At 39.5% G+C, this 20,056-nt stretch overlaps 1 protein-coding gene across 12 annotated transcripts in view; it reads right to left on the reverse strand.

Moving 5' to 3' along the window:
- ELAVL2 (ELAV like RNA binding protein 2) overlaps positions 1–20,056 on the reverse strand; it is a 124,172-nt gene that overhangs the window by 12,429 nt on the left and 91,687 nt on the right. For all 12 annotated transcript variants that reach the window (XM_027911437.1, XM_027911229.1, XM_027911453.1 and 9 more), the window contains one exon: positions 8,936–9,039. In XM_027911437.1, coding sequence (XP_027767238.1) covers positions 8,936–9,039 — 104 coding nt within the window. The remainder of the gene's footprint in view (positions 1–8,935; positions 9,040–20,056) is intronic.

Below are 20,056 nucleotides of genomic sequence, written 5' to 3' on the forward strand. Positions count from 1 at the left end.
ACATGACAGCCACGCAAGAGCTGAAGACCTGTGTTTGAAGTTAGAGAGTAATGCTTGCCTGCATTCAGCCAAAGAAACAGCACAGACAGTGATGGCTATCCATTTCTACCAGGCAGAGAAATACAACAGCTTAAGAATGAACAAACTTGCCCAACTTGCCCATTTGGCTCTGAGCTTCTTTAAGAAACAAAGTCCCATGCCTTAGAACTCATCAGGATAATTTTCAGGAGACTGAATGCTGAAGGATGCAGACAGACTGCCTTGGGGATGGAACTAGACACAGCAAATTCATGTATGAGCAAAACCAAGGATTCTGAATAGCTAATTCTATGTTTGCTTTCAAAAGGAACCCTTCCACCAACACCTCAGAATTTAACTGTATGTAGTAGGCAGGGATAGCAATAAAGTCCATTTATAACTGAATACAATGAACTGGTTTACAGCTTTAAATTATCTTTGGAATTGAGATACACTGAATAGTGTCCTAGCCAATCCTTTTTAAGCTGTCAAGACATTTTTCTTCCCATATACATTTTGTCTGGTCCTCTGGAGAAAATTTCAAATTCCTGGGAGTAACCTTCAGCTAAGGAAAGAAGAAGAACATTAACAAAACAGCTCTGCAACTGCTGGTCAAACAACATTTCACTAATAAGAAACTAAACCCCTCAGGGTTTGCTGTAGATTAAGGCAGTATTATGGACTTTAACAATAGCTCTGAACTTAAATAAATACCTGTTACACAGCTCCCTTCTAGGCATGCACTCTTGCAAGTACTCGCAACAGAGGTTATAGAGTATAAGTCTCACAAGCTCTTTTCAAACAGGACAAAATAAGTCTGCATGAATAGAAGACACCAAAGGCCTGCCAAAACCCTTAAGTCGTACGTACCTTAGGGTGCCACTGTTTTCCCAGTATCCAAAGTATCTAAACTTTACTCTAGAAATAGTTCCTACAGATGCTGATAGATCAAACAGCTCCACTTTCTAAGTAGTCCAATGCAGTAAATGGAGTTTCCAAGCAGCTGCCCACTTCTAACTGTCAAAAAATCATTCTAATTTGACACACAAGATAGAATAAAACTGAGGAAGTAAAAATAAGTAGAAAAAAACAGCTGTGATCTGTATGAAGAGAGTCACACATAAAAAGCAAAGAAAAGTAAAAGTAAATTGACCTGTGAGGCAATATTTAGTACCCAAAGTTTTTTTCCCTTCTGGTCAATGAGAGACCTGAAGAGCAGCAAAAAAGTTTAGCAGAAATATAGTCACCAGGACTGAGGAAAAACAAACCCACTGCTGACCAGGGACACAGCAAAGAACAGGACAAAGCTTTCCTTGACTCAGTCTTTACCAGTACAACTGACCTTCATGGATCTCAGGCCAAGAGCAGTAGAAAACCTGAACAGGGAATATGTGCTCTTGGGAGAGGATCACACTGAAGAATACCTAAGCTGCACAGAGAAGTCCATGAGGCCTGAAAGGCTGTGCCTGCAAGTGTTGGGAGAGCTGATGGATGTCACTGAAAGGCAATTCTTGGTTGTCCTGTGAAACGTCATGGGGAACAGGGGAGGTTTCTGAGTAGCGGAAAGAAGCAAGTATCACCTATCTTAGAGCGACAAGAAACATCTTTAATTCTTGCAAGGCAGTACCACTAGAGAAAAACAAAGACACCATAAAATATTACTGGTATAAGGGAATTAATTCGTATGCAGGAGAATGTTGCTGGAGTATGGGATATATAGTTCCTTTTCTCTATTGATGTCAAAGTCCAGTGATTTCAGTTGTGATACTTAAACCAGAGACTCTCTAGATTCGTATCTCTACGTGCATCCTGTCAGTTTGCTGATTCAGTAATTACTTGCTGGTAGTTCTAGATTTAGTCTCTTCAAACAATTTACATATGGGCTGAATTAACAGCTGTGCTAAGATTTTAATTCCACAGCTACTTCAACAAGTGAACAATTACAGTTATGCAATGTCAAAACCACTGAACAGAAAGCAAGTCAAGAAACAGACTGAAAGCCTACAGTTTTAAATATTTAATGATGACACACACTGTACAACACTGAACAGCACTACTCTGGAGATACCAATTTAAAAACAGTTTTACTGAAATTTTCCACTGCAGTTACTAGGAAAGACACTTGTTTCTAGAAATGCAAACATTACACCACCAAATTCAAGTATTTTCACCACTGCTCTTTAATATTTCATTTCTTAACATCACAATGAACTGATTTACAATTTTCAAGTGATAACTGTGAGAATTGGCAGGTTAAGCAAAAAAGTTGCCAAAAATAAGAGACACAGTCCCTACAAATGAATTTTTTAGTTTCTTACTAACTGTTACTATCCAGACACTTCGGTACCATGCCTGGAGCTCTTTTATCTTATAGCTTATTATTAGTATAAAGGGCAAATAGTATTTGTATTCTCTCAAAGAACTTCAGAATTTACTATCACTTTCTCCTAAGCACCTCTACTTCACATATTCTCAAAAGTTTTTAAATCTGAATCTTTAAATATTAAAATCAGGATTTCAATCAATGTTTACATTCATTAACTATCTGTGCAATCTTTCAGCTTAGAACACTGTTTGCCCTTCAGGATAGTATACTTTTCTCTTAAAATGCATGCTTCAGTAAAAAAAAATTAAAAAATTACCATCCAGTCTGTGCAGATGAAAATGGGTTAAACCTATCTGCAAAGCAGAGAGATTTACACTGAGAAGAGGAATACATTAGGAATATGTAAGCCCTCTTGGCAAGTACAATAAAAACGAGGACATATTTTTGTTACAGCAATGTTCTCAGAGGCCTTTGTGCCAGGCACCGTGCACTTAAATTTGTGTGAGACACCATGACTCAAGACATCATCTTAATTCGATTTCTAATAGGAAGATGCTGCAGCACACCTCAGAGATGAGGACTGAGCTGTCACTGGCCAGCAATACATTGTTGTCTGAAACAGGAGAGTACACTGCTGTATATTCATCAAGTTTACTTCCTGTATACCCTCAAATGAAAGATAGAGACTTCCCTCTGCGAAGGTGACTTAAACTCAACTCTGCAGAACTACAAATGGATCCTGCTCAACACAGCTTCACTTAGGTGTGTAGATTAAGATAATAAATATAACCATATCTGATAAAGCTGCTGCTTTCACAGTCTGTTGTGCAATGGGATAACGCATTCAAAAAACAGACACCGAAGTAACAGCCTTTCAGCATTATTATCAGAAGAGGTTTCACTGCTTTAGTCCACATCTCAAAGTGCTACAGCTCTGACAACTACAACCTATGCCAGCGCCACCGACCTGAGGTCAGTCATGGGATCCACATTTACTCTGTTTCCAGAGGGAATAGCTGAGGGCACGGACCAAAATGACAGGCTGCTCTTATAAAACCAGACTATCAGAATCAGGTCTGGCCAAGGAGTAGTAGCAAGCTTAGAATATGTTCAAAGTCATTATTGATGGGCATAGTAGTTCGCAGGAACATGACTAGATAACACAGAAGTGCCTGTATTTTATAACACTCTTTCCTGGAACTGATTTTACCTAAATAACATGATTTTGCCAAAGAGCTGTATGCTATATCATAATTATTAAGACTCGCAAATATAAACCCAACACCAATTTCTGAGTAAGGGGAAAAAATAACCAGGGATGTATTTTACAAAGCTGAGGAATGAGCAGTCTGCAGGTAACTTGCACTGAAATAAAGTCTCCTTACAGACAGTCCTTCACAGCTTTTAGTAACTGTTTACAACAAAGTCTTCTAATTTTACACATTTCGAACCTTCACTCTAGGCATGCTAGCACACAGTATAGAGACTGGCTAAAAGGTCTCCAGCGTCTGAGCCCTCCACCAAATTTCAGATTAGTTACTGGACAGAGAGTAGCCTGCTGATACAACAACAAGTACTGGAGCTCAGAAGGACTTTTTACTTTCACGCCTCTTTGACCATGCTCTGTATTTGACTCTCATCAAAACAGCCCCTCTCAGCAAACAATCACCACAGCCCCTCGTGCTACTTGCCTGCAGCATACCTGCACTGACCCCACTTCCAGCACACAGCAAGCTGAAAGCCCCATCACCACAACAAAGCCAGGAAACTGAGCCAGCTGCTCAAGTTCAGTTTCTACGCTAAAGTATGAGATGGGAATTATGCGCTACAGTCACAGAATAGCAGCTCCGCTGTTTTGCCTTTAAAGGGACCAATGCAGAAGAATATTTTAAAATCTGCAGCCTTGTTATAAATAAGCATTTTAACTTAGAATTTAAGTACTAATAAAAGATATGAAACCAAAGGAGATCCAGTCTCCAAACATTTTTATTTTCCTACTTCTCACATTCTTGCACTTCAAAAGACTTTTCTCCATACTTTACATTCATGGTTCTAAGATCTGGTAACACCGCCTTTTCCCACTCATGCCCAAACAGTGAGAGCAGCAAGAATTTCAGAAGCTTCAAATGGAAGAAGCAGTCAGATTTCATAGAGAACAAGGGCATACAGCATAATATTAAGCCCTCTACACAATACAACAGAACAAAGTCTCTGAACAACAGACCCAATTATCCTTATGCTTTTGGAGTTGAGGTAGATTTGTTCACACATCTTTCCTTCTTCTGAAAGAAATAAGTAAACTTCAGTGTCTGTGCATTTTGCCGAGGGAACTGCTACTATTGACAGAAACTGTGGCAAGCTCATCCCTTGGGTCTGTGCACACTATTCCGTGGGCACATCTTCTAGGAAGGCACAGAACACATCTACTGCCACAGTTATCACTTCACTGGAGTGCCTCATAACCTTTCAAGAGAAACTATTACTGCACAGATAAAAGCCACCCAGAGTCAATATTTAACATGTCAAAAAAATCCCCCAACAAACAAAACACACCACAAAAAAAGCCAACCAAAACAGAACACTAACTTGGAAGCTTCTAGCTTAACAGAGATCTGTTTATCTCAAGACTTGCATAATTTCAAAGGTAAGCAAAACTGTATTTTACAATATTAAAAGCATTCTTTCAAAGAGAACATCTGAGCTTAAAAAAAAAAAACATACCTAGGAAAGCCATAGCCTACCTAAAGGATTTTGCCTAATTAGAAGACTCAGCGTAGCATGGGGAAAGTAGAGTTGTAAAAAGATACACCATCAATCTCAGTAGTAACAAGCAGTTTCATTGGCATTTTTTTGCTTGCTTAAAGCTTGGTTTTTGAGCAAACTTGCTCAGCAGCCTTAGGGTGAGCTGCACTGGTCCCAGGATTTTCTTCCTCAGAGAAAGCAGGGATGGACTCTTGTAAGAAATCTGAATATGCAGCAAAATGGCCCTTGGGGCTCAAACAGAAAACTAAGTCATTGGTGAAGGTGAGATTAGCACATTTTATGGTTTGGTCTGACATGCTGTACTACTTTCCTCAGAGTGGTTAGACAAAGAAACTACCGTGTGGCCATAACGAGGTTTACAGAAGTGACAGCAATATGCTTTTAGAAGTTAATCCTGCTCTCAATATTAATCAACTATAGGAAAAAAAAGCAGCTAGTTTAAGCTGGCTAAGTAACATTCAAAGTCAGAGGAGATTTGAATTTCAGTGAAGAACAAATTTTACCTGAGGGTAAAAAGGTGTGCGTGTATATCTGCAGTATTAAAATGAAAATGCTGTCAAAGCTTTAATTGTTAACATAGCTAAAAAACTGCATAATTACAATTTACAGAACTCCTGCAGAAATATAAGAAAAAACCCATCACCTTTACCTTTGTTTCCAGACAAATTATTATTCTGCCTCAGATCTGCTAGAGCTGTTAATGTTTTACCTCAAGAATACAGTCCTGAGTACATAATTACCCTGTCAAGACCGCTGCACATTCTGGCACAGTAGCCCCTCTCTCAATCTTTGCTGATTGATAACATCAGTAAAACTCATTGGCTTTAATTAAACCTCCACAGAGGATTTCCTTTTTCCCCTCTCACTAGAACAATGTTCTTTAATGCTGGGGGAAGTGGGGGGTGAGAAATAACAAGGTAAGGAGGGTTTCTCTCACCTTCACAGCTCACTTGCCTCTGGCATTATAATAGACTTTTTACACAACTCATTGTATTTCACTGCTACCCAGGGACATAATGAAAAAATTACTACAAAGTGACACTATCAAATTTTTTCTCTACCAGTATCAGTGGCAAAGACATGAACACTCTCAATCTTTGATGTGCTGCACTAAACTCAGAAATCAAACCATCATGTTTCTTCTTAGTATTTTGTTATTCTCCATTAAGTGTAAAAAGCTTTTTCATGAGTAGTGCCATAGATAAAATTTAAAGGTGGAGGTGTTGACCAAGTAAATTGGAGCATAATTCCTTTAAAACAGATCTTCTTGTAAATCTAAGTAATGGTTCAGGGCACCAAGTGAAACTGCATTGCATTATATGCCAAGTTTTAAGGACACTCTGACTCAAAGGACACTAATGAAGTTGCAGCACATCCTTCACTTCAAAAGTCTTCCTGTGCTGTACTGCACTTCTCCGGGCATTCAAAAAGCTGACATTTTAGTATTCACTCTTGTACTCAAGTTCTAACTAGCTCTTCTCATTACTGAGTTTTCTACAGAAGGGCAGTCAGTTAGGTGATGATGGCAAAGTAGGACATCTTGAGCTTGTAGCCAAAGAATTTGTCAAACCATTCCAGCACAAAGTTGGCAGAATGGTAACATGTTAAGCCTGTTTTTATTTTAAATATATGCAACATTATAAAGGAGTGGGAAGAAAACCTATAGATTTAATACTTTAGATAAATTATTTCTTAAAACTCTATTCCCCTGGCAGGTAATAATTACCCATGTAAACATCTCAATAATCCAAAGAGCTTCAGAGGCAGAAAACCTTATTAAATCTGACTTCTAACTAGCACTAGGCTAAGTAAAACAGCTAGATAATCAATGCTATCTTATAATAAAAGGACCACTCCCAGGCCTCTAGCTGGACAGACTATTTTTTTCTGCTTTCAAAGACATACTTGCATACATGACTACACATCTCACAGACCTTCTCAATTAACACAACTGCCAGCTCTCACACACAGGGGCTCTGCCCTTCAGGCCCTCTCACACCAGTGAGCTGGGGACAGAACAGGGGAAGCTCCTCAGCTCTAGTTCACCTCAAAAGGGAGGAATGAGCACCACATTACCGTCATCTTCACTGTTCCCTTGGCAGTTACAGTCCACAAACGACTGTGCCCAGCTTTAAAGCAGCCTAGTATTCATGAAGAAAAGCCAGATATTTTCCTGTGTCTTTCTGCTACCCCTAACAGTGCAGGTAAAAAGCTGCCTCCTATTCACCACCTTGCACAGCCCTAAGCCAGTTTAAAACAGGTCACATGTTTGCCCACTCCTTTTCAGACCAAGAACCTGACTACACTTGTTAATGCAGGAGTCTTTTACTCCATACTGAAAGACATTCCTATTGATATAATCTCACAATAAATTCACTTCTTTTTTCTTTGAAGAGTTTTCCAAAGAACATGGTCAGTGGAAGCCACTGAGGATTTCTCCTCTCCCAAGCAAAAGCCAAGCCAAAAACATGCACTGAATTTTCTTATTCTTATGTGTAAATCGGTGACTCTCATAACCTTCTTGCTTCTCTGGTTCTCCACATTTGGGAAGAACTGATCTTTCCAGGACAACCCAAATGAAAAAAGGAGTCATGGAAAAACAAGCAGGTAACAAGAAAAACCACTTCAGGCACAGAAATATGCATTTTCACTGTCTCAAAGAGAGTAAAGAGCCTGTCAGCAGCAGCATCTTCTAAACGAGAAAAATCCACAGAAAATACTTCACCTTTTATAAAATACAACTCATTTTCACACTGAAGTTGCACAATTAAATGAAGCCCAAACTTCACTACATACATGACATAAGCATGTTTACATTGCAAAGAACCACAAATCATGCCACAGAGGGCACTCTGTCGTATGAGGAGGCATACTTGTCTAGCAGAGCAGGGTTCAGGTATCTAACATACATACCTGTAAGTGCCTTCAACACTAATGTATACTTACTCTGATATTTTAATATTCAGGTGAAATCAGAAGACAACACAACTGGTACCAGGTACAAGACTAATACTGCTATGACTTGTTTTGGAGGTATGGATCTGAAGGTTTAAGATACTTTAAGAATTATTCAATAAAAGCATTCCATTGGATGTTTTTTTTTAAAGAGGTAACAGATAATAGGTTTTTGTGTCACTACCCTCACAAAAAAGCTTAGCCCAGATTTTTGCAAATTCACCTTTTCAATGTATTTTATTTCAAGAAAACAGTTAGTAGCATCCCCTTTTACAGACCATAAAATGAGCGAGTATCCTCACTCTTCTGTTAATGGATTAAAACAGTATTAAGAAAAGCAACTGTCAAGATTTTTGTTTCTAGAAATGAGAGACACTGAATTTAGGTGCAGGAAGAGTTACAACACAATAGAAAAAGACAGGAATATCAAACATTAGAGATCTAGAAACTAGGGCCCTAGAAATCCAGTAATTCATAGATAAAATAAAATGCTGAAATAATTATTTCATTTAAGTGTTTGCAAGAGAAACAAGACAACTAACATCCTTAAGAAAGGAAATGTTAATAAGAAATTTATACCATCTCTGAGAAGGTAAGGAGGAAGCACAGACAATGCAAAATCATATTTTTTCACCTAAAGCATGAAATATAACTTGACAGTTAAAAACCCTCAAATATACATCTAGAATGTCAAGAAAAAGGAATTGTAATTTAACTCCAAACCTAAGCAGACTAGAAAGGACTAACATTTGCTTCATGAGGTTCTAATCTATTCTACTGACATTAGCAGAATTCTTATTACACTTGGAAAAGTAAACCAAATCAGGAATTCAAAACAATTCCGTTTCTTTAAATCATATTAAGACTACATACTTTTATTGTTTTAGTTTGAAGTCTCAGTCCATTCAGAGTGTTGATAGCTTTTTCGGCATCCTTGGTGTCAACGTAGTTCACAAAGCCATAACCCAAGCTTTGTCCTGATTAAAAAGAAGGAATAAAAGTGATCATTAGTACTGCAGTGCCACACAATGGATAGCTAACTGTTTTAAAGCTACAGAGACACACCAGGCAAACACTGCTTATACTGAAGAATAGTATCTGCTCCACATAAAATCTGAATGGTCATGACATTTTCCAGGAAGGTTAGTAGATTTTAAGTAGCTTCCTCTGTTCCTGTATTGCGGAACTTCCTCTGTTCAACACAGAAATGGCTATATTCAGTTTAATGAAAGGCTTAAAGATGAGTGAGTTTAAAATGTTCCTCAGTGTCAGAATCTGAGCCAAATCTGAAGCCAAACATTTTTACAGGTGTCATTCATACACCACACACAGCCTCTCAGTAACAAGCTTAAAGGCTTATTTTATTCCCATATTCAAAACAACTGGTAAAGGTAACTGACCATGAGCTAAATATCAGTCAAAGACGCTTTATTTTCAGGTTGTTTTAGTGATGAAAATTCAGATGACAGATGTGCACAAAGCATTTTTAATTAGCTCTTAATCTCTGAACAACAGCCCATTTCTAACCCTGCATTCTCTCTAAGCGCTTATTAAACACTTGAGTTCAGCAGTAAGAGTCCTCTCAACAACTTCGAAACCTACAGTATGCCATCCCTAACTAGCACTCCCCTTTAAAAGTACTTTTAGTGAATAAGAATGCAATTAGGTGTAAAATTTTAACACAGTGATAGTATACCACTCAGTAAGAATATTACCTTTTATTAGCACAAACCTTTTCAGAAACACTTCCGTACTCTTGACTTTTTTTTTTTTTTTTTTTTTTTTTTTTTTTTTTTTTTTTTTTTTTTTTTTTTTTTTTTTTTTTTTTTTTTTTTTTTTTTTTTTTTTTTTTTTTTTTTTTTTTTTTTTTTTTTTTTTTTTTTTTTTTTTTTTTTTTTTTTTTTTTTTTTTTTTTTTTTTTTTTTTTTTTTGTTCTTTTGTTTTGTTTTGGTTTTTTTTAAACAGCTATAGGGAAGCATCCAACATATCTAATTCACAAAATGCTAGTTACAAATACTAATTTGGATATAGGACAATATAAAAGAATAAACAACATTATATAAACCAAAAATGGCAATTTCATTTATTGCCAAAAAAAGATAAAAAGAACTTATGCTGTATCAAGTTCTTGTATCTACACAGTATGTATTATTCAGTATGTAATGCAAAAACATGATGGGAAGTTTGCCCTTGATTCAATATGACAAGAGAGGGTTTACTAACACACCCATCACCACTGGCACCCAGAGTTTTGTACCAATTATGCCTACCACAACACCAAAGGAACAGTGACATCATCACCACCCCACTCCCCAAAGCTTCCTCCATTCTCTTCTATTTCCTCCTCAAAACACCACACACAAGCACTGTTTGTCTAGATAGAGCCAGGAACAGGTTAACACAGGCATCAACAGAGAATCTAAACCCCAAGTGGATACAGTAGTGAGCAACTCGCTCTAGAGAACCCTGTTCTGAGCATGAGGTTAGACTACAGCATCTTCAAAAGTGCCTTCGACCTCAACAGTTTCAGGCTCCTGTAGCAAACCTTATGGAAATACAGAAGCACTTCTGTATTCATTTACAGCTCTACTTAGATATATCTAAGCTTCTTGTCTTGGAAGTGCCTTTGTCCTTATTAGATTGATGACAGTAGAGCACTTTCTATACCTGTCACCTCCATCACTCCCACCGTCTGCAGAAACTTTTCCCAACAGTGTCTCCAAAAAAGAGGAATGTCTTTTTTACATGATTTATTTCAGTCTTATTCCTAATATAGAAATGCTGATTTTAGGTGTTGTTATTAATCTCCTAAGGAACCCATTTAAACCACAGCCTTAAAATATGTTAAATTCTAAAAGAGAAAGCTATTTCAGATAAGATGTTCCAACTACTCATTAATTCCAGACTGAAGAGAAAGAAGTGTAGAAGTTATTTCTACTATCCCTCTGTTGATGTGATCTTTTCACATTAAAAACACCCAGACCACTGCAGACAAAGAGCATGCCCTGCTATTATAAAGGATTTAATTAATGACCATTCTTCTGGAGACACTCTACAATTAAGTTGAACAGTGACAGAAAATAGCTCTGGACTCTTCCATCTGTGCCTCTTCTGCACTGAATCCACTCACCAAGACAGAAATCCCCTGCACTGCACACACTTGTTTCCAAGTGTGTTGCCAAGTACTAATACGAGTTTAGGTGTTCTGAATATCCAGTTTAGCCTTTTGCAGATCTTCAAAATTACAGCCTATTCAACCTTAACACAGACAAGAGACTAACTATCCAAGCACATCAGCTCTTTATTTCATAACTCAGATCTATAAGTAGTATTAAATTCAGTGTATCCTAAACTAAGGAGGCAAGAGTTTCTTCTTTTTTTGTGAATTTGTACTTGTGCTGTTAAGAAAAAGACATTCACCATCTTCAAAGCAAATACTCTGTTCATTTGCAGATCAGCAATATTTCAGAAGTTATACTCAAACTGAGTTGAGCTTATTCTCCTTGACAATTCTTGTGGCTACTTCATAGATCTGTTTAAAGCTCTTTCTGTAGACTTTCTACTACGTTTTATGCTTGGAATACTATAAATATTAGACAATATGGGGTAGAAAAGTGCAACAGTTAACTAAATGATTGTTAAAACAGTCACCTAAAGCAGGAAAAAGAAAAATGATGAAAAATGCACAGGGTAATTTTCAATACTTATCAGAGAAGAATCACAAATAAATTCATTTTATTCTGCCCAAGTTGTTTCACACTTACTGTAAATAATGTACACAACTGTAAAAGCTCAAAGAAAATTCTCTGCTATACAATATCCAGAGAAAGTCACAAATAAGCTGTCTACAGAAAATGAGGTCAAGCCAAGTAGACATGATAGAAGTGACACTTGTCCATTTTCAAAGTTTTGCTTTTTAAAGTAGCAGCAATTTCCTTAAAGCAGGATACAGCCCTTTCAATGGAATTTCTAAACCAGTATTCTCCTTCTGACAAAACAAAAATTTAACTTCCTGAATGGGAATAATTTCACTCTAGAACTCAACTTATGTGAAAAGACTCCTTGGTAATTTCCAGCAACTGCTTCAACATTTTTAGCACAACTTTATAGCACATTCCTGCTGCAAGAACAGAATTTTAGAAATAAAAATCATGATGAAGACTTACGTTGGATTACTATAGATGTGACTCAAATAAATAAATCACAAAGAGATCAAGAAACTTAACTGATTGTTTAGCAAAATCCAAGCCAAGTCTAGTTTTACTTTAAGGTAACTCAGAAGGATGCGGGATTAAAAAAAAAACAAAACAACACAACAAAGCATCAAACTGTACTGTACGTTTCCATGAGGCACAACTTTTTACACCACTTAAGAGAAGCACTGAATTACTGAATGCTCAAAGGCAATTATAAGACAGTTGACTTCATCACTGTTGACTACCTATGCAAAACCTTCTCATGAACTTGGGAGGAATAAGATCTAGAGATACAGTAATTTTTCCTACTGCCTTGTTACCAATCAATTATTCATATAAGAGAGTTAGTGACACAGAAGAAAGAAAAACTAAGACCTGGAGCTTTCTGAATACTGATGTATCCTAATACCTACAGAAGTCCCCTGCTGAAAAAGCATTCATGCATAAAGCACTTGGTTGCACGAACAGCACAGGTGTCCTGAGGCATCCCCCACTTCAGTGTTAGGAGTTCAACCAGTGAAATCTGTCATGTAAGACTAGAGATGGCTCTAGATACCACAATTAATAGGGTACTATTGTTTATGAGTGTGAAGCAACATGCCTGGTGTGTTTCTTCTGCTGGTTACTCTAGTGTAAACATTTCCTCTGAAGTCCACTTCCACAGTGAACACAGCTCATCACTGTTTCTTGCAGAGTCTGCTGCTGTTCTCAGCATACACAGCCCTCTCTACTTCATTATCAATTTAAAGATCATGTACTCTGATTAAAATACAAGGTAAAATCATTTTTCTATATTCAAATGAAGTGAGTTCTAAGAGCTGGTGGTGTCTCCTTGCTACTGCCTGTTTATTGGGGCTGGGCTGCTAATGGCGATCACCTGTCCAAGGCAGCAGTTTATGCCTCAACTGGACTGAGGGCAGCACTTGTAAATAGAAATGAACAGTTGAAGATATAAATGTATGGTAAGATAACAAAGGCTTTACTCTCCCTAGATAATTCATACACAATTACCATGTCTTAGCAGTTTATTCTTCTCTAATAATTCTTATTGTGCCTAAGCTTCTGTTTCTCTGGGAAATTCAGAATCTATGTTGCCATGTATTTGAGTCCCTGTTTGAAAATAAAAAAAAAAAACACCTGTAAGACATTCCAGACTTTCATTATCTACCCCCACTAAACACATTTTGTTCTTTCCAACAAACCTCTAATAACATTCTACTTTTATGTTAAAGAGTTACACAGACCAGACCATTTAGCCCAATCATACCAGGGCAACAATTCAAATGTTTTCTGAATATCTACCTCTTCTCTCAACCTCCCTGGGAAGTAGCCTGCCTGACAACTTTTCTTCCAAGAGAAAGTATACTTGCCAACAATAATTTCCTTCCTTTTTCTCTTTGGAAGCAGCTACAACAGTCACAGCTTATTAAAGCTTTAATATACCATAACAGCCTAATTCTTCCATTACTTCACTGCCAAAAAAAAAAAAAAGGGGGACATAAAGGACAAGAGCTTTTAAATCAGACAGCTCCTTTGATGGTAAAGTTAGAGAGATCCTCTCCCTTTGACTACTGTACCCATAAAACAGGAAAACAGGTGAAAGTAAATAAAGTGTGAATACAGCATCAGAAAGAGAAAACTTCTCTAACTAGGCTGATACAGAGGATTGTCTTTGTAGCTGCTCCCTTCTGCACTGGCCCAAGAATGGCAGTCTATGTTATAGCAGACACTGGCGTGCTGGATTGCTGCAAAATGTTTGTCTTAGACACTTTCCACCTATGAGCTATCACTCAGTTTGAGGAATAATAAGACACTTTCCACCTATGAGCTATCACTCAGTTTGAGGAATAATAACCTCTAAAGCCTGTGGGCACCTCAGAACCAAGAAAAGAAAAAATGCTGGTTTTGTCTGAAACAGTATTAAGGCAGCATCTTCAAGACCTCTTTACTCAATGCTACTGGGCAGGGTGCATAATAAGGCCAGAAAGGCTGAGCTGATGAGGCCCTCTACAGACAGATCAGAGCAACCCTACATTCACAAACCCTGGTTCTCCTGTGGGACTTAACCAACCCAGTACCTTAGGAAGGAACAACACAGAGCAATCCAGAAGTTCTCAGAATGCACTGAAGGTAACTTCCTTCTCTGAATGACAGAAGAGCCAACAAGGAGAGGTGATATGCTGGATTTTGTTCTCCCAACAAGGAGGGGCTGGTGGGGAATGTGAAGCTCAAGGGCATATTGGGCTGCAGAGACCATGAAATGGTGGAGTTTGAGATCCATGGAGTTGAAGATCCTTTGGGCAGAGGGGAAGGTGCACAGCAAGCTCACTACCCTGGACAAGAGAATAGATTTTGGCCTCTTCTGGGATCAGCAAGAGAATACTCCGGTTGATATTCAAAGATCACCTCCTTCAAGCCCAGGAGTGATGCATGCCAACAAAGAGGAAGTCAGGCAAAAATGTCAGGAGGTGTGTATGGATGAACAAGGAGCAAACGTGAACACAAAAAGAAAGCCTGCAGAGGGTCAAAGCAAGAACAGGTTGCCTAGGAGGAATATGGATTATTGTCCCAGTAGTCGGGCTCTATAAAAGTTAAAACCCTTAGGGAATTAAATCTGGCCAGGGATGTCAAGGAGAACAAGAAAAGCTTCTTACAGGTATACTGCTGACAAAAAGAAGGGAAAATGAGGGTCCTCTCTGGAACAGAAAACCTGGTTATCAGGGATATGGGAAAGTCTAACATACTGAAAACTTTTTTGCCTCAGCCTTCACTGACAAGTGCTTCAGCCACACCACCCAACTCACAGAAGGCAAATGCAGGGACTGGGAGAATGAAGAATCACCTACTGTAGGAAGGCAAGTTCAAGACCATGTAAGGAACCTCAAGGTGCACAAGTCCATGGGACTTGGCAGGATATATTCAGGGGTCCTAAGGGAACTGGTGGAAGAAGCAGCTAAGCTACATTCCATAATATTTGACAAGTTTTGGCAGTCTGATGAAGTTCCCACTGACTGGAAAAGTGGAAACATAAGCTCCATTTTCAAAAAGGGAAATAATGATATGATAAAGGAGGAGAACTACAGGCTGGTCAATCTCATCTCTGTGCCTCAGAAGATCATAAAGCAGATCCTTCTGGAAACCATGCTAAACCAACAGGGTTTCTGTAAGGGCAAATCATGCCTAACAAATCTGGTATCCTTCTGCAACAGGGTTAAAGTGTCGTGTCTCTGGATGAGGGAAGAGTGACTGACCTCGCCTATCTGCAGTTACGCAAAGAAGTTTGATACTGTCCCACACAACACCCTTGTCTGTGAGCTGGAGAGACATGGATTTGATGGATGGACCACTTGGTGGATAAGGAAATGGCTGGATGGCCACACTCAAAGACTCAGTGGCTCAATGTCCAAATAGACGCCTATGACAAATGACAAGTAATGCTCCTAAGGAGTCAGTATTGGGACCAGCACCATTTAACTCTGTCAGCAATGCAGACATCCTCAGCAAGTCTGCCCACAACACCAAGCTCTGTGATACCATCAACATGCTGGAAGCAAGGGATGCCATCCAAAGAAATCTGGATAGGCTTGAAAGGTGTGTCTGTGCAAACCTCATGAAATTTGACAAGTCCAAGTGCAAGGTCCTGCACCTGGACTGGGGCACTCCCAAGCACAAGTACAGGCTGTGCAGACAATGGATTAAGCAGCCAAGAAGGATTTGAGTGTGCTGGTGGAGGTGAGGCTGAACATGACCCAGCAGTGTGCACCCAGAAAGCCAATGGTATACTGGATTGCATCAAAAGAGGTCATTCTTCAGCACCTCTCCCATGAGGACAGGCTGAAAAAGCTGTGTATTTGTTCAGCCTGGAGAAGAGAAGGCTCTTGGGAGATTTGATAACACCTTCAAGTACCTAAAGAGGGCCTAAAAGAAGGCTGTAGAGTAGACATTTTCATAGAATGAGCCAGGCTGGAAAGGACCTTGAGATCATCAAGCCCAACCATTGATCCACTACCACCATGGTTACTAGACCATGGCACTTAGTGCCACATTCAGGCTCCTCTTAAAAACCTCCAGGGATGGAGAATCCACCACTTCCCTGGGCAGCCCATTCCAATGCCTGATTGTAAAGAATTTCTTCCTAATATCCAACCTAAACCTCCCCGGCAGAGCTTAAGACCGTGCCCTCTTGTCCTACTGATAGCTGCCTGGGAGAAGAGACCAAACCTGACTGCAACCTTCTTTCAGGGAGTTGTAGAGAGTGATGAGGTCTTCCCTGAGAGTTCTCTTCTCCAGACTAAACAACCCCAGTTCTCTCAGCCTCTCTCCTCATGAAACTTATGCTCTAGACCCTTCACCAGCCTGGTTGCTCTTCTCTGGACCCGCTCCAGCACCTCAATGTCCTTCCTGAACTGAGGGGCCCAGAGCTGAACACAATACTCAAGGTGTGGTCTCACCAACGCAGAGTACAGGGGAAGGATCACTGCCCTGCTCCTGCTGGCCACACTGTTCCTGATGCAGGCCAGGATGCCATTGGCCTTCTTGGCCACCTGGGCACACTCTGGCTCATGTTCAGCCTCCTGTCAATCCAAACCCCAGATCCCTTTCCACCTGGCTGCTCTCCAGCCACTCTGTGCCCAGCCTGTAGCGCTGCAGGGGGTTGTTGTGGCCAAAGTGCAGGACCCGGCACTTGGCCTTGTTGAATCCCATCCCGTTGGAAGCAACGCAACTCTCCAGTCTGTCCAGGTCCTTCTGCAGAGCCCTCCTGCCTTCCAGCTGATCGACACTCCCTCCCAACTTGGTGTCGTCTGCAAATTTGCTGATGATGGACTCAATCCCCTCATCTAAATCATCGATAAAGATGTTAAACAGGACTGGACCCATCACTGATCCCTGGGGAACACCACTGGTGACCGGTCGCCAGCTGGATGCAGCCCCGTTCACCAGCACTCTCTGGGCCCGGCCCTTGAGCCGGTTCCTGCCCCTGTCCAAGCTGTGGGTTGCCAGCTTTTCCAGGAGTGTGCTGTGGGAGACAGTGTCCAAGGGGTATGTAGTGGCAGGACAAGGGAAAACACCTTTTAAACTGAAAGAGGCTGGGATTACATCAGATGACAGGAAGAAATTCTTTACTGTGAGGGTGATGAAGCACTGGAACAGGTTGCCCCATCCCTGGAGATGTTCAAGGCCAGGCTGGATGGGGCTTTTAATAACCTGGTCTAGTGAAGGTTTCCTTGTCTATGGAGGGGGGATTGGAACCAGATGATCTTCAAGGTCCCTTCCAACCTAAACTATTCTGTTTCTAAGAGAGTTTGGTTATCTGAACTACTGAGTTTGCCTGAAAGTGCTCTGGAGTCATTAACTATCTGTTATATCTTAAAAATAAGGCTTGAGAGGTAGAGGAACATGACCTTTAACCTAACTGTTGTTAAGAAATTCCTTTCAAGAGTAGGCAAAATCCCTCACAAATGCACAGTGAATTTAAGTGCCACATTTCCAGCAGTCCTGCAATATTTTATAGTTCCTAAAAAGGACGGCTATTGCTTTCTGCGTAACACCATGACTGGAGAGCAGCTGATTAGCATAGTAGTTTTATTTCATTATTGATTATAGCATCTTGGTATTCTACATCTTCTCAGGATGATTTCTGGGCAGAAGCATCAAGTTTGACACCAGAAATTTTTGGCTCATATTATACCTGCTCTGGATGTCTCCTGCTGTCCAGCTGGTTTCTAAATGTGTCTTCATGATTTCCCACTCTAAATAGCTACTGTTGAAGATAATTTTCCTACATGTGTGACTAAGAGGCTTGTCTTCCCTGACAAAACCCAGAGCCAATACTGTAGAACTTTATCTGTGCTTGAGTACTCAGCTATTGGTACACTGGTATGCAATGGTACTACCAGACGACTAACAGGTGTTAAAAAAACCCAGCAACTTCGTACTAGAAGAGTTTCCATTGCTGCATTTCTTGCCACAGTTAACCACTTGCGTTATTTCAACACTCTCTGCTCATATGAACCAGAACAGTTGCCTTCTGACCATGCAGCACGATGCCTTTGGAAGCTTGGGACACCCACCACACGAGGGAGTCCTTGGCTGCTGTTTCCCACCAGAGCTATCAAATACCCAGTGCAAGGGCTGAGCAAGCTAACTTTTGGAAGCAACTGATAACATTACCAAAGTACATAAATAATCCTGCATCTTGTCTGGAATTCCTAAACATTTCTTTCAGGTCTGCAGGCCATACAGACTAGATAATTAACAATATCAGGTAATTACCTTTTCCACAAAAAAACAGCAAGCCAGGAGAGACATTAACTGAAGGTTACTAACAGAGAGACACCATGTCCAAATAGGAAATCTCAACTCCAAAAAGCAGAGTTGAAAGCAGGGATTGAAAAGAGGTATGCTGTTGCACAAGGAGAAGAAACAGCATTTGCTAATGGACACTACAGGCGGCTGAATACTGGCAATCTTGCCCATTACTGCCTCTTGTTAATAATAACTGACCTAGACAAGCATGCTTTCTTACAAACTAATTTGTCATATTACAAGTAGAAGCTCCTTACCACTACAAGGTGAAAAAATACCATGGAAATTGCCAAATCAAGTACTTTTTTTAAAGCTAGGTTTACTCTTTAATTTTAACCCCAGTTAGTAGCAACATGTTCTAGGTACCTAAGTTTTGCCTTTGCAGTCAATTTGTTCTGTGTCAGGAATACAGCCATCAGTGTTAAATACTCTGCCCCACTGTAACACTCAGTCACCTTAAACAGGCAAGTGGACATAAAGGACTTTGTTCTACTGCTGAGGTGTTTCAAAATCTGCAGTAATTTGTTCATCCAGATATAAAACTGGCATAACACCTTGCTGCAGTTTAAACCCACCTGGCAACTAAACAACAAGCAGCCACTCATTCACCCCCCACATGGGGAGGAGAATGGGGAATGGGGAAGAGAATAAAAAGAACAAACAAACTTAAAAGTGAAGAACAGTTTAATAACTGAAAGAAAGTAAAATATAATACCAATATTAACAGCAGTAAATTATAAAGGAGATAAACCCCAAGAAAAATAAGTGATGGATAACACAACTGCTCACCACTTGTTGGCTGATGCCAAATCCTGTCCCCTAAACATGATCGGCCCCCGTCCCTGTGCATGAGGTTCTACAGTGTGGAATATACCTCTGGCCAGTTCAGGTCCCCTGCCCCAGCTATGCTCTCAACACCTGCTCACTGGCAGAGCATAAGGCCAAACAGTCCTTGACTCAGGATAAGCACTCCTCTGCAAAAACCAAAACATCTGTACACTACCAACATTATTCTCACACTGATTCCAAAACACAGCACTGTACCACCTAGTGAGAAAAATAAACTCTATCCCTGCTGAAACCAGAACATATTCGAACATAAATTCTTTTCCCAAACTTCACAGTAACACATACTATTGTGGGGGAGTTGTTTTGTTTCTTGCAGCCTCTATCTGTTACTTAATCTCAGAGCTTTGAATGATTTCCTGAAACTTGCTATGATCCCACATTTGAAAAATATTTCCCCCAACTAGGGAACATTTTCCAGAAGTTAACTTCCAGTGTTGTTTTCAACTGTGTTTTTGTTGTTTTTTTTTTTTTTTTTTTTTTTTTTTTTTTTTTTTTTTTTTTTTTTTTTTTTTTTTTTTTTTTTTTTTTTTTTTTTTTTTTGGTGGTCCTTACTGATGATTGAAAAACAGTAAAAAAGTGATATATTGTACTCAAAACATACTTTCTTTCCCTTACGTAAGTCTTAAACTGTCAACTCAAAATG

Source organism: Empidonax traillii, unplaced genomic scaffold (assembly GCF_003031625.1).
Source record: "Empidonax traillii isolate 1590-97213 ecotype Southwest subspecies unplaced genomic scaffold, ASM303162v1 scaffold3:size4013460, whole genome shotgun sequence".
Lineage (NCBI taxonomy): Eukaryota > Metazoa > Chordata > Aves > Passeriformes > Tyrannidae > Empidonax > Empidonax traillii.